The sequence below is a fragment of the Apus apus genome, chromosome 4 (assembly GCF_020740795.1).
Source record: "Apus apus isolate bApuApu2 chromosome 4, bApuApu2.pri.cur, whole genome shotgun sequence".
Taxonomy (NCBI): domain Eukaryota; kingdom Metazoa; phylum Chordata; class Aves; order Apodiformes; family Apodidae; genus Apus; species Apus apus.
Window position 1 is genome coordinate 34,921,459 of NC_067285.1, and position 15,028 is coordinate 34,936,486.

Consider the following 15,028-nt stretch of genomic DNA (forward strand, 5'->3'; position numbering starts at 1 on the left):
ACAAACCCAGATTGAAAAAGAAATCTTAGCAACTCAGGACCAGAGCTCTGCCTGTTTCACAGTACTCTCCATGGAAGAGATCATAGTATCTCAGAACCATTCAGGTTGGGAAAGCCCCTTGGGATCACTGAGTCCAACCATCATCCCTACTCTACAAAGTTCTCCCCTAAACCAGATCCACCAACACCACATCCAAACCACCCTTCAACACATCCAGGGATGGTGACTCCACCACCTCCCTGGGCAGCCTGTTCCAGGGTCTGGCCACTCTTTCTGTGAAATAATTGTTCCTCATGTCCAGTCTAAACCTGCCCTGGTGCAGCTTGAAGTCCTTCCCTCTTGTTCTGTCACTAACTACACGTGAGAAGGGACCAGCACCAACCTCTCTACAATGACCTTTCAGGTAGTTGTAGAGACTGATGAGGTCTCCCCTCAGCCTCCTCTTCCTCACACTAAACATTCCCAGCTCCTTCAAGTGTTCTTCATCAGATTTACTCTCCAGGCCTTCACCAGCTTCATTGCCCTCCTCTGTCCTCACTCCAGCACCTCAAGATCTCTCTGGAATGGAGGTGCCCAAAACTGGACCCCACACTCCAGGTGTGGCCTCACCAGTGCTGAGCGAGATCACCAATGTTTGTTCCCACTGCTTGTGGACTCCTCATCTGCTCCTCTTTGCTTTTTCTTGCATGGAACAAGTCTCAGGGATTCCCTTCCCCTGGTGGCCTGCCAAAGCTCCAATTGGGAAGCCTCAGGAATCTGTCAGAGCTGCATCTGTAGGGCCAGGCCTTCAGCTCCCTCCCAGGACTGCACCTCTCACAGAGCACATGATCTGCAGGGGGCAAAAAAACAAGGGCATAGACACAATTCACACAGCCCAGAGCCCGGCTCAAAAATGCTTACAAAGAAACAGCTCAGTGCTAAAGGGACCTCTGGGGTTTATGCTCCTTACATTAAATGAAAAGATGTGCATCAACCATGAGAAAGCCTCTGCTGTTTCCAAAACTGTCTCCCCTGCTTACGTGCTGCAGAAGTATTTAAGTGGGCAATGTGCAATCCCAAGCAGGGGTATGGACCCTTGGAGAAGGCACAGGGAATGCCTGGTGGCCTGCATGGCTTCCCAGCAGGCAGGTCAGTCACAGAAGTGGCTCTAAGCTCATCTTCTCTGCATGACTTTGCACAGCACAGAAGCCGAGATGGCAGCACCTAATTTAAGGTTGGACCAGATGATCCTGGAGGTCCCTTCTGACCTGACATTCTAGGATTCTAGTCCGTGCTTTTTTTTCCAGCTGCATACAGTCAGCACTGCCCTGCCCTCCAAGGAGTCTACACTGCAGCATAAATGCTCTGGCTTTTAATCCTGCAGGTGGATAGGGGTGCACTTACCAAATGATGACATTGCTTTGGGCTGAAGAAGGTGGAGAGGCTGTTCCCAAGATCTGAGGTCCAAAGTATCCTGCTTCCCTCTAAATCCAGCTCTTCTTGCAAGATCCATGTCTGGGGGCTGTTCTGGATAAATCTGTTAGTTTGTTTTAACAGCAGGGTGGATACTTCCCTTAGAGACTGTATTTCAATCCTCTATCTTATTAAGGGAAGATGTGTTTTGTCCATTAATCCAATTAACCTAGTTGATTAATAAGGTTGGGCTTGCTCTGCTTCAGGAAGCACACAAATAGCAGCCAAGCATCGTTAAACCTAAATATGTAAGTGACACTGGCTGTTCCCCTGCATATTCTGTTTATTATTTTTCCAAGCTCTGCTCTCAAATTATGTGACGTGAATCCTTGATTAGAGTGGCTTCAATCCACGACCAAAAAGGCTGCCCTGAAAACACTGGCTTTCATGTGTTTATAAAATTCTCTTCGTGCTAAATATAGGCAGGTAGGTTCCAGCCCAGAATAATGTTTTCAAGCACTTGAGAGGAATCTGTTTGTTCAGCTACAAAGGCATGAAAATAATCTGTCATTATTCTGACATCTGTCTTGGCAAAGCCTGCTTTTTCTAATCAGGGCTATTCACTTGCAAATTCAGCTGTGGTTTGGGTGCAGGACTGAGCAGCTCTGTCCTTGAGGTACAGACAGCTCTTGGCACGCTCTCCTCTTTGAGGACATACCTTCCTTTGCTCCAAACAAACCCTCTTGTGCTGCTGATGCAAAAAGCCCGGAGAAGCTTGGGAGAACAAAGCAGGCGAGAAGGAACTAAGAGGAGCAGGCTCCCCTGAAGAAGAGCTCAAATGCCTGCAGCAGGATGGTTCTCCCCACAACTTTTTTTTTTTTTTGCTGGGGAAAAAAAAACACACCACAGCGCGGGGGCTTCTGAGAGAAGGAGGCAGGGGTGGAGAGAAAGAGACCCCCCAAAAAAAGAAAGAAAGGAAAGAAGAAGAGCTGACTCTCAGGCAGCCTGACCTGCTGCAGAAGCTGATGAAAGCCCAGGGCAGAGCCGAGCATCCCGCTGCTGAACTACAGTTCCCAGCGCTCCCAGCCGGGGCAGCGCGGCTCAGCCCAGCCCAGCCCGGGCGCGACGGGCAATTCCTGCTGCCGGGGACGTTATTCCTGCTGCCGGGGACGTTATTCCTGCCGGAGGGAGCGCAGTGAGTGGGGAGAACCCGCGGGGAAGGCTGGACCCACCCTCCCGCTCCGGCAGCCTCGGTGGGACGGGCAGGGAGGCCTCTCCAGGCCCTTTTCTGCCGCTTCCCGAGCTTTCAGGGATCCTAACGGGAATCTGGCGTTCCTAGGGAGGAAGGGGTTAACGCGCCTGCCTTCCTGCATCTCGGCATCCCAGGTAGCAGCGAGCCCAGCTGCCGGTTCCCCGAGCAAAAGGGGCAGAGCCGTTGGTAAAACCCCTTCGGGAATCTGCGCTGGGAAGTTTGTTTGGGGGGGGACACGGGGGTGAATTCGTGAGGGACACGAAGTTGTGACACCAGCACGTGTCTGTGGGACCGGGGCTGTTCCCCCCCCCTCCCCTCCCGAGCCACCTTCCTGCTGCTGCAGGGGAGCCAACACGCCCTTCCCAGCAGGATCAGTTCCCCCCCCCCCCCCCCCCCCCAGGCAAAGCCCACCCGCAGATGAGACAGTGGGAAAGCGGGACCTGGGGTGGGGGTGTGAGGAGGAGAAGCCCGCAGGTCGCCACCCGCAGCTCGGGAGCCACCCCCGACCTGCTGCTCGCCAGCAGGAAGGGCTGGCAGGCTCCTCGTTGGCACCGCTTTTGGGGCCGCCAGGTGGAAGCCAGCGGAACCGCCTCCTGGAAGGGCTTGGAGTTGTGCTGGCCGAAGGGCCAGACCTATCCAAACCTGGTCGCCCAGGGGTGAGGAGTCCCCGTCCGTCCCTGCTGGAAGGGGCCGCGCTCCCGGCCGCGGCCAAACAAACGTGGCAGGATCCTTCGTTCCGAGCTGGAGATGGTCCAAGCCAGCTGCAGCTGCTCCCTCTCGTCCAACTCGGGGATAAATCTCTTCCCCCAGCTGACATTTTTGTCCTTCTGGCACGGGTGCCTTTCCCACAGACCTGCTGTGCGAGTGGGACGCCGGGTTGGACCCGGGCCGTCGCAACTGTGGAGGAAACAAACAAGAGAGCAGCCACCCTTCCCTGCTCTTTCCCCCCCGCCCAGGGATACAGGAATTTAGGACAGGAACGTTTCACCTCGGTCATACAGCGATTTCTGTTAGACCTCACAGATGGAAAACCACCCGAGGTATCTTTCAAGAGGCTTAAAAATGGCCTGAAATTGGGTTTGATGAGCAACTGGAGACGCAGACCAAAGCAGTAATAGTAGAAAGCAGATGCCAGCATTCTGCAGCCTCTGTAAGAGGGAGTATCTGGAAGCAGTGGGTTATTGCACCTTTTAGATCAAACTTAAACTTTGCAGGGCTGCTGCATTGTATGGATTTTCCTTTTTTTTGTTTGTTTTTTTAGGCAGAGACTGTAGGTGTTAGTGATGGCTGCCATTTATCAAGCACTGCACAGAAGAGCTTCCTCCCTCTTCTGCAGGTTACACTCCACCTACGTTAGAAAAATGAGGTGAGTTCTCATCTCATTCTTGTGGACAGGGAGGCAACCAGAGTTTTGGCACCCCCGTGTCCACAGTCACAAGCAGCCCTAACTAAATCTAACCTGGGGGGGGTTAATCTTTTAGCAGTTGGGCAATAATATTGGTCATGCTGTGTGAGCCCTGTAAATGGTAACAGTCCAAATCTCTCCACTCCCTTCACCACTGATAAAAAGCTGGTTCTCTCAGGCTGAAGCTGTTAATGAATGCCTGTGCCTGCTGTGCCAGCTAAAGGTCTCTTAAAATACAAGGAAGTGATGCTGCCCAGCTCATTTTATACTACTCCAAACAGTCTGAAAGAAGCACACATCCTCACACCCTGATTCCAATTATTGCTTCTCAGAACTCAGGCTCTGCTCTGTACAAAACACATGCATCCAAATACAACACAGGTAAGCTCAACATGACCTTGAATTCACCTTCCCAGTTCTTTTCTCACTGCAGGTACCTAAATGAGCTAAAGGAAGATGACAGCCTTTGTAGACAAGCCCAGACCTCAGGAACTTTCTACCTCTTTCACAATCTCTGCCCCTTCCTGCAGAAAGTTGGAAAGAAATATCTGGTACCACAGCTCAGTGCAGCAGGTAGGAAACACCTCCTGGATCACACAGCTGGAATGATACCAGAGTCATTTGCAATAAGCAACCCCTTACACAGGAGCTGGAAAAATAAATACATAAATAGAGAAATCTATCAAGCTGTGCAGGAACATCCTCCTGTATGAATTCACTTTTTTCTTCCCCTTTCCTCTGCTGTTTTAGAGATGAAAAGGATCCTGGAGAAATGCAAAGGGACTGAACAGTGGATGGAGCAGTCGGTGCTGACGGGCTGTTCGGATGAGCATGTACCTCACTTTGCCCTGGATTTAGGTTGGGATGACTCCTTCCCTGTCAGCAGCACATCCTGATGTTCTGCCTGGGTGAACATTTCTGGCCAAAGAGGGGCCAGAAGGAGCTGGGGCTCTGCAGGAGCTGTCAAGGGTGGGGAGGGGTTTCAGAGCCACAGGACTGCTCTGCTGTTCCTGCGGTCATAAAGGTGGGTCACTTCACTTTGGGGAATGTCACCACTGATGTGGTGTCACTTCCTGAAATTGTAGACTTGGAACAACGAAGGGCATACAGTTGGGATCCTATCTGCAGTTTATGAGATCAAAGAGTGTCTTGTTGTTGTTTGATTGTTTTGTTTTGTTTGTTTTTTTTAAACAGGAGCCTTGGAGAAGTCAGTCATTGAGTCTGAACTCAAGGGGTCATTTACTGACCTACGAAAGGCTCTGTTTGTAGTGGATAGGAAGGACTCTCCTTTGCTGGCTTCGGTACTGTACAGGACTATTTTATGCTTTAAAATGTTAATTTCTACCATTAACACTTCTCCTTGTCTCCTATATGTTGTTTTATGATTTACCACATCCTGTGGAAGTACCTACTGTACCACTTTCAGCAAAACTAGGTACAAACATACTGTAAATTGCAGCAGTTTTCCTGCATTTGTGATTCCAAAAGCGAGCTGTGACAGAAAGAAACAAACCAGTGGCTTTAAAATGACTGGACTAATTAGCCATTTAGCATCAACCTGCTGTATGTCCAGTATGAAACCTACTGGTCTTAACCAGGAACCACAGCAATCCCAGCTTCACAACTATCAGGCACTAATTTTCTGTAGTCTTCTAGGTAAACTGAATTTCACAAACTTCTAGATCTTATCTCAGAGCTGCTCTTTTAAAGCCACTCACTTACAAGCTGCTACTCTGCAGATGCCCCATGTTTGGAAGCCCTAAGAGAAGACCTGTGCGTGAAACTCAGCTGTCCTGACCCATTAGGATAAACAGCTGGTGTTTCTTTTCCTGCTCTTATCATGTCTGTGGTGTTGGCCTGTTTCTCAAGAAGATATTCAGAGCTGGGGACTCCTTAGAATAGCTCAGTTCCCATTGCTACTCCCATTATACCCCAGTAAAGAACAGCTCTTCCCCACCTTCCCCAGACATGAATTTGGATGCTAAAACAAGAATCTGCCATTTTTCAAAGCAGTGCTTGTACTTCCATTTACCTGTCTGAGGCTTCCAACCATCCTCAGGGTTTAGCCACACCACTGGGGAGTGCCTGTACTTCCATTTACCTGTCTGAGGCTTCCAAGCATCCTCATCCTTAGGGTTTTGCTGGGGAGAAGACAGCAAAGTGCCATTCAGGGAGTGAATCACCTTTCTGCCCCAGATGCCAAGTAAGGTTTGTGTTTCTCTCTTGCTGTTTTTGCAGGCCCAGTCCCTTCTCCGGTGGCACGATTCCCACCAGTTCTGCAGCAAGACTGGGCACCCCACCCAGAAGAATGCAGCTGGCAGCAAGCGTGTCTGCCAGGCCAGTGGGATAACTTACTACCCCCAGGTGAGCCCCCTGGACAGCAGCAGAGCCACATGGGGGGGGTGTCTCTCTGGTGACAAGCTGGGTCACACGGAGGGCAACCTGTGGAGGGCAGCAGGAGCGCCCTGCAGGTTGGCTGGGGGGCTTGTTCTTTAGTGTTCACCCAGTGACCCCCCCACCCACAACCAGCTGGGAAGACAACAGTTGGCACTTACCTGTTTGCTCTGAACTCCTGGCTTTGCTTTCTATGCACCTGCTAGATGTCTCCAGTGGTCATCACCCTGGTGTCCGACGGGAGCCGATGCCTCCTGGCACGACAGCCCTCCTTTCCCCAGGGGATGTACACTGCTCTCTCTGGCTTCTGTGACATGGGTAAGGCAATCCCTGATCCAGCACGGTGGCCTTGGGACATGCAGGGTGTGGGGGCAGAAGGGTGGGACACCAAGCAGACACCTGTTGACGGAGGAGGAGGGAAACGTAGGGGGAAAACCTGATGGATCTGGACAGACCCGGGTTGCTATTCAGAGCGAATTCATAATAGCTTTGAGTATCTGGAGAGAATGGGAGTTCTGGGTGTGTATCAGTTGCTGTAGCCCCTGGTGGGAAATACAAGACTCCCCAGATGACATCCCCAGGTACTTTTTTTAGTCCATTTTGTGTCTAGCGGAGCCTGGCTCAGAAGAAAAAACTACAGACCTCTTGTTAAGGGAGGCAAAATGGCTTAAAAAGGGAAATGACAGAGAGGCAGCATTGTTCTGTCCACCAGCTGTGTAGAGACAAAGCCAAAAATGTCTCTGTTTAAGAGAGGTAAGCACTGCTGCTTAACTTAATTGAGCATCCTGCTGACAAGTGCTTCCAGGTCAGCACAGCCAGAGCTCCCGTGGGTGGTCAGGGCTGGAACACCTCAGGGATGAGTGTGCCTACATGTTCTTTGCCACGGTTGGCTGCCCTGAGGCCAGGCTGTCCCTACCTAACCTGGCTTGCTCCTAGGTGAAAACGTGGAGGAGACAGTCCGGCGAGAGGTGGCAGAAGAGGTGGGCCTGGAGGTGGAGTCACTCCAGTACTCAGCTTCTCAGCACTGGCCCTTCCCCAGCAGCTCCTTAATGATCGCTTGTCATGCCTTGGTGAGGGCAGACCAGGCTGAGGTGAGCAGAGGCAGGTTCCCCTGGGGCATTTCACTGCCCACCTGAGCTAGAAAAGTCTCTTCCAGTCCACAGATTTCACTCTGGAGAGCATCAGACCCTCTCTACATGCAGCTTTCCCTTGGCTTTCTCTAGAAGTGAAGAACAAACTTCAAAATAATTGCACCTTCTATTGCAAAGTGCCAGGTTTTGCAAGGGTCACTGTGTCAATACACCCCCTGTGTTTTCTCCTCTGAACCTTGCAGAGCAGGTGCTGTGTAGCATTAATATCAAATTTGCCACAGAACATGCAGATTCTGCCACCCACTGGTACTTTGCAGGCCAACGTCATGATGGAATAGGGCTGCCTGACTGGTGGCTTCCCAAGGGAAACCAGGACAACAAAGCCCTGGTGGGCAGGAATGTCCTTTCCTGTGTTGGCATCAGCACTTAATCCAGGAATGGACAAAGCACTCCAGGCATTCTAGCATAGGATCATGGTGGGTGCAAGAACAAGCCCACATTGAGATCTGATTCCAGGAACTGGTGCTCTCCCAATTCCTTGCAGATCAGTATGGACAGCCTGGAACTAGAGGAAGCCCGTTGGTTTAGCCTGGGGGAAGTCGTTGAGGGTCTCAAGAGGGAGCCCAGACCTTCCAAGCAAGATGATGGTCGTTTTTTACCCTGGTTCCCTCCCAGACAGGCCATTGCTCACCAGCTGATCTGCGAGTGGGTTAAGCAGCAGACCTCCCAGCCAGCTTAGGCATGACTCCACAACCTCTGGGGTTCTACCAGAACCATGAAAACTCAACCAAAAAAGCTGCCAAAGTCACTGAAGGCAAAGCCTGTGTCACAGTGAGGACAGCACTCAGACACATAGACTTACAAAGCCATTTCTAAACTGATCATCCTCAGACAATTCCACGTGCAGCAGGTTAATTCTGGGAGCCCAAGACCTGCACTACATGTACAAGAAAATTCTTGGTCCCAAAGCATCAGACTTACTGTGACCAGCTGCTGCCCCGCAAGCAACAGAACAATGAGCCTCTGGCACCTGTGGCCTGTTTTCCTCCAATTTTACCCACCTTGGCTGGATATTAAGTGCACGATTTTTCCAGAATAAAATAAAGAGATAGTGGCACTTTTCAGTGTTCACATTTCTATGGATCTGGAAGAACTCTCAAAACCACAGAAAAATGCACTGCCTGCACATGCTCTTCCCTTCTGTTTCCCTTCCCATTCAATTTTCCAGTTTCATATAAAACATCTTATGTTTTGTTGGTTGTTTTTTTTTTCCTTTTTACAAATCTTAAGTGGGCTCCTACTTCACGGAGATACCTGAGCAACTAAAAATACCTCTAGAGGCACCATTTTCCCCCACCGGTAAGCGTTACTTCTATTCCAAGGAAGAGAGAACAGAGCAACCTGGTGGTAGAAGAGTGGAAGAGCAAAACCTCCATAAAAGCCTCTGAAGGACCCAGACAACGTAAAAAGGTGAGAGGAACAAGAAAGGACTCTGCTTCCAACAGAGAAGAATCCTGAAAGGCACAATGCCTCCTTCCCTGTGCCCAAAGTCTGTGGCTTGCCTGGACAGCTGGTCTTGTTTTACTGATTAAATGGTACCACTTTTCTGGAGGGAGAGAGACAAAGAGACAGTCTGGGCAAGGAAAGCTTAGTAGAAGAGACAGATGGAAGGATGTTGGATCTGCTGCTGCTTCAGGCTGACAGTCCTTTCTGCCTGCTTGGTGAGTTGGAATGCCAGGATTGGAATGCCAGCAGTACAGATGCCTGAATGGGGAACAGGAACGTGGCACTGGCTGCCACCACTGGGCCTCACTGCAGGTGAAAGACCTTTTGAGGAGTGGTAAAGCTCAGACAATAAAACCCTTGTGCCAGAGCACATGTTTGTGAACTCCATCTGCCAGTCATTCTGCTAAGGATGCCCAAAGGCCCAGCCAAGGCATTGCTCCCTCCCCTCCAGCCCAGCCAGGCACCACAGGAGGCCACACACCCCCCAGCTGAACTGCAGCACTCCTGCATCCAGCTTCCCTCCAAGCACTGCCTCTCTCTGCAGCAGTTCCTCCTGCTTTCTCTCCATCGGGCATTTACCTCTTCCTCTCTCTGCTCTGGAATCTGCCGTTTGCATCTTCAGCCTCACTCATTTGTTCCTCTTCTCTGCAGAGGATATTGAAGAGTTTGAAACCTGCCAGCGAGATATTCCCTCTTCTCGTCTCTCTCCTCCTTCTCCTTAATGCTTCCCAACTCATTCTTGTGCTCCAAGCTTCTTTCCAGTGTACAACACCCAGCTCCACGTGCTTAGTGCTTTTTCATATCCACACACGACCTGTTCTCCCAGTGGCAGAAGGAGTGAGAAATAAAAGCAGCCAAAAAGTGGTACCCAGGAGTGCAAGGGGGGGGTGGCTGTGTGACCTGCAGTGATCCCAGCTCTGTGTGCTCTCATTTTGTGCTTCTACAAGCTGCTGGATCTCCGTGGGCTTCAGGACAACTCTTAAGGGCTGCAGTCTCTCTAACACACTGACTAGACCAGGCTGCTGCAGATTTCATCAGTTAATGCCCATTTTCTACAATAAGAAAAAGAAAAAGCAAAGCTTTTTTCTCATCTTGTTGCTTCTGTGACTCACCTTTTAAGACAAAACGTCTGCATATTCCTTTTAATTATAAGAAAAAAAAGTTCAATTTACTCAACCTTTTTTGGTAGAGCAAGAACAATATTCTCATCCCATCTTTTGAAAAGCCTTACGTTTAAAACTATTTTATATCATATCCTTAATCCATACCCCTGTGACTTAGGTATGAAACCTGAGTAATAATCATTGCAGTCAAGATGGAACATGCTCCTTGAAGGCAGCTGACCTGGAGAAAGAAGCAGGCAGCTCCTGACAGATGCTGCTTCAACAAAACACAGCAGGGCTTTCTCATGTAAAAGATACCAGGCAGGCAAGAGGGATGGAGCAACATGCTCCTCACGAGCACACATGGGTTAAATGACTCCTCTTGGGGGACACTTGGCTTGTATAAATCAGGGAGACTCCACTGCTTTCAGAGCCTGCAAGGGCTTGGGACTTGCAGGAAGACCCACCACTGAAAAGCAGTCAGCCTGTGGGGTTACAGCCCAGTTGTTTCCAGGTGTCAGTCAGCAGGATGCATGGGCAGCTATAAAAGAATAAGTCACCTGACTCATTTGAAATAGCTTTTTGGAGAGCAAGGCAGGCAGGTTCAGAGCAGCTTTCCACCTTCCTACCAAACACAGCAGGGCACAGAAGTCACGTTTAGCTCCCTCAGGTGCCAGCAGAGGATTAAAGTAGCCAAACCCCTTGGCATAACTTGTCTTATCTCTGAACAAGGGAGCTCAGAAAAATCTTACCTGGAAATGGTGTGGATTGAGAATTCACTTCCCACACACTCCCCCCATCACCTTGGGCTGCTCTGCTCCTGCACAGAAAGGTCACATTTCCCTACCCAGAGGGGTCCTCACCCATTGTGAAGAGGAGAAAGTCTGAGTTCAGTATTACAGCTCAAGGAGGGAGCTCTTACATCAAGAAATTACTTCAGCTTAAAACACACTCTGAGGCACAGTGGACACGTGCTGAATCTGATGTTTAGCCTGAGAGGACATGGGCACTTCATGGAACACCCTAACAATGTGACTGTGTTGAAGTAATTTCTCAGGTAATCATTTCTCAGGTAACCACCAGCAGTTCAACCCTGGCAGCTGCAAGACTTTTAAGTACACAAACACAATTCCAGCAGCCCAGAGCACTGCTGAGATTAATTCAGCAGCCCCAGCCTCCAGCTCCCATTTCAAACTTGTTCATTGTTCCACTTGGCAAGGGATGGAAAGCAGCTGTGCAAGGGGAAAAATACTGCAGATGTGACTCATGCAACCATGCACACACCTGGGAACAACTGAGCACCACCAGAACTATTTTTGTTAAAAAAAACCCAACAAAACACCAAAAAAGAGGCCAGGTTGCCAATCTGGGAGTGGTGTGTCTTGCACTTTCTTTAAGAGCCATCAATGGTATTTTATAGACTAGCACGTGCACTCAGTGATGTCCAGAATCATCATTACATGGAAAAACTGAAGCTGGCATCAGCTGTCACAAACATGAGGAAGATCACAGGAGCAGAAACACAAAGCTCCCCCAGGCCCCTCACAGGGAGAGCAGTTTTGGCACAGGAACAGAAAATGCTGATACAACCTCCTTCTCCCCTGGTCCTCGTGCTCAACTGCACGTAGCAGCTTTGTTAGGTAGCATCCTCCACAAAGCTTCCCATCTAAACAAAACACAGCTACAGAGAAATAACAGGAGGAATAACAGACAGGGGGCAGGGCAAGGAAGGCTTTTCAGGGAGATCTGAAATGATTGGGGAAAAGAGTGATGCACAATAAGGTTGTTCCAATGGCAGGAAAGGCAAAGAAGGCCCTATTGCTACGAGTGGAAACATTGCAAAGGGACCCAGAAGATTATTAGTAGAAGCAGAAAAGTAGATATTCTATTAATAGAAGCAGAAAAAGAAGAAAGATGAGGTTTGGGGCAGGGACAGAAGCAAATTACACATCCCTTTTATTGATAAAAAGCCTAAGGATCTCAACAAGATTCCTCTTTCAAGGAATAGGAAGCTGAACATTCATAAATGGCAAGGTGGACACTGAAGGCAGGGTCCTGGACAAAGGAAAGGACAGGGTGCTAGACTAGGACAGAAGCAGCTCTGCAGCTTTTCCTACAAAACAGTTGACTAATTTAACAGGAACCCAGCAAAGGCAAAAAGATACTGCACACATGTCTGAACAAGAGAAAAAATGGGAAGCTTTTATTAGTGAAAGAAAATACAAGGGGCATGCAGTAATAACCTTGAGTCTTTTTTTTCCTGAATAAACTGAGCTTTACCTTCACATCAGCTTTGCTCCTCACTTCCTATCCTCGTATGCTTCCAAAATGGTGAATATCCATCTGGGATTGCTGACCCACTTTTTAAAGATAGGCTCTATTCCAAACAACAACAATCCACACTTCACACAGGGGACACACACAATGTGGTATTCTTCTGCCTCTGTCAGTTATCTCACTTCTTAGCTACAGTTCCACACCAGATACCTCTTGAGTTGTTTGTGACTCCCTTTTCCATGCTGCTGCACTCCACAAGAGAGTTTCCTAGCCTGGAAGGACCATATTCCTACATCTCCCTGTTATTTCAATCCTGTTCCCACAGAACAGGCTGTCACTGTATGGTACTGTAAGAATTCCAGCACAGGACAAACTGAATCATAACAGCAGATCCCAGTCATTTGCCCTGAAAGCACAATTTTGCCGCTGAATTAATTATCCCCTCTTGGCAGCTGGAATTTGTAATAGGAAACCTCTGATATCCTCAGGAGGTGGCAACCAGTTTCCTCACCTGGTGGCTGAGGAACACGCTTAAATCACATGAAATAAAGAGGTATTTGAGGCTTCACACCCCTGACTTCATATTCTTAAGCAATTCCCTTTTTTCAATAGCTCTGGATTCTGCTGTTCAAGCTGAGAAGCCCAACTGCCCTCCACAGTGGTATTTTCTTAGGGGAATAAGCAAAGTTGGAAAAAGAAATAATTTTCCATCTCAGACCTGCCAGAACAGATGCTCTTGTGTTCCATTCCAAAGATGTAAATGGCAAGAGGGAGGGCAGCTGCTGCTGCAGCTCTTGCTGCATCTCAAGGGATGCCAAGGTGGTACAAAGGGCCTGCCCTGACTCCTGCTGCTTCTAAAAACAAAACCCAGTTTCTCATGGGAGTCAGATCTCCACTTCCATGGAGAAAATAAAGGCTCCCAGTACTCCATAAGGCTTAACAGTGCAGAGTAGCAACAGCCAACCTGCCCAGGTGTTTAAAAGAGGTACAACAAGTTAAGGTCTCTGCTGTCCCCTGGGATAAGTTTGGAGCTCATGTCTGGAAGATCCATTCTTTGTTTTCTTGCTTGAAACACACCAGTAAACAACCAGGCCATTCAGAACTGGTCCAGCCACAAACAAGAAGACCACACTTCTGGGAAGGGTCAAAAGTTCTAGGATGAACAAGGCTGTACAAAAGGCAGATGCTCAAGTGAGCAAAGTGAATAAATTGTGTTGGAATGCAGTTCCACTTAAATTAATTGAGAATACAATGGACACTTTGATAGCAATTCATTGAAAGGGAACCACGCTGCACTTGTCTCCCCTAATTAATTCCATCAGGCTCCCTTCACTAAAAACACTCTTTCAAAATTAGAAGCAGAAAGGCCTCATATGTTACTTCAAAGCAGTCGAAGATGCAACATGGAAATGCTTATTCTTCCATGGCAAATTCTCTTGTGAGCAACTCTAGAGCCCTGAAGGTCTGCACTGGGAAGCTGCTAACCAAATGTAAATTGTTGGAGTCACAGAAATAAGACTCCCATTGATGGAAAAGTCAGATTATCCAAGAAGCAAGATCAGCTGAAGAGCTTCCAAAAAAGGAGCTTAGTTCTGCACGTGAGCTGAGATGTTTTCTTCAGCTACTACATTAGAAGAGTTCTTTGGTCTATTTTCACCTTTTGTGTAGGACAGGCCACAGGAGAGCTTGGCTGTGATCATGTCCTTGAAAAGGAATTATTTTTTAAAGTACCTAAACTTGATATAATTACTCATAAGTGGAGAATTTTACATAGTATCAGTGTTAATTATCTTCCTTGTTAAAACATGAACCTTTTTTAAAGATTCACTTGCATCTGCTTTCTACCACCACTAACTGCTGATTGTTCTTGTCTGCTGGATTCAACCACTTCTGTTACCCCAATTTTTCCAGTGTAGATTTGTCTAACTCAATCTCATTCCACCTCACCCCTCAGTAGTCCAAGCTCCCTGAGCAAAGAATTCAATTAAATGGACTCCCAACCTTAAGACTAATAACAACAACATCATCATCATCATCAACACCACCAGTCCTTTGAAAGCACTTAGGTCTTGTGCCTTCAGGATCAATCAGGCTTTCCTATAATTGAATACTATTTTTCTAAGTATGTTTTTTTAAAAAAAAAAAAAAAAGCAAAACAAACACAAACTAAAAACTCAACCAATGAGCTTCTCCTCTACCAGTTAAGACACTTGATTAATTGTGTGGAACATAAAAAAATAAAGACTTGCAGGAACTGATTCAGATCTGGCAGGACTGCCTTCTTGCTCTCTGTGAAGGAAGGATTTCTACATACTCTATTTCAAATTTATCTTGTTGAAACTAAGTCTTCACATCTAGATTCTTCATCCCAAGTGAAAGCAACAAGCTGAACACCTTGTAGCTATGTTTTCCCTGAGAAACCAAGCACAACTCTCCAGGCTGGGCTCCTGCAGAGCCACTGCTGGCACAACACCAACATCCAGCAATAACGGAATTCAAAAAATGCCCCATTATGAAAATACTTTAACTCCAAGAACTTCCTCTCCTGCACTGAGCAAGTTATGCATACAAACCTCCAAGGAAAAAAAAAAAAACACCACCAAATGCA

The 15,028-nt window shown here is 48.2% G+C and overlaps 1 protein-coding gene across 10 annotated transcripts; it reads left to right on the forward strand.

Moving 5' to 3' along the window:
* Positions 1 to 1,921: 1,921 nt before the first annotated feature.
* NUDT13 (nudix hydrolase 13) lies at positions 1,922 to 12,428 on the forward strand. 10 transcript variants are annotated; one of them, XM_051618090.1, is made up of 10 exons: positions 1,925 to 2,587; positions 2,732 to 2,830; positions 3,906 to 4,010; positions 4,483 to 4,622; positions 4,800 to 4,907; positions 5,244 to 5,350; positions 6,288 to 6,413; positions 6,650 to 6,761; positions 7,380 to 7,534; positions 8,079 to 12,428. In XM_051618090.1, exons 3-10 carry the CDS (start codon positions 3,928 to 3,930, stop codon positions 8,271 to 8,273), a joined length of 1,026 nt encoding a protein of 341 aa, XP_051474050.1. In that variant the 5' UTR covers positions 1,925 to 2,587; positions 2,732 to 2,830; positions 3,906 to 3,927; the 3' UTR covers positions 8,274 to 12,428. The 10 variants fall into 10 exon arrangements, with proteins under 10 accessions (XP_051474054.1, XP_051474053.1, XP_051474050.1 ...); XM_051618088.1 differs by lacking the exon at positions 2,732 to 2,830 and adding an exon at positions 3,496 to 3,794; XM_051618092.1 differs by lacking the exon at positions 2,732 to 2,830 and adding an exon at positions 3,659 to 3,794.
* Positions 12,429 to 15,028: the final 2,600 nt, after the last annotated feature.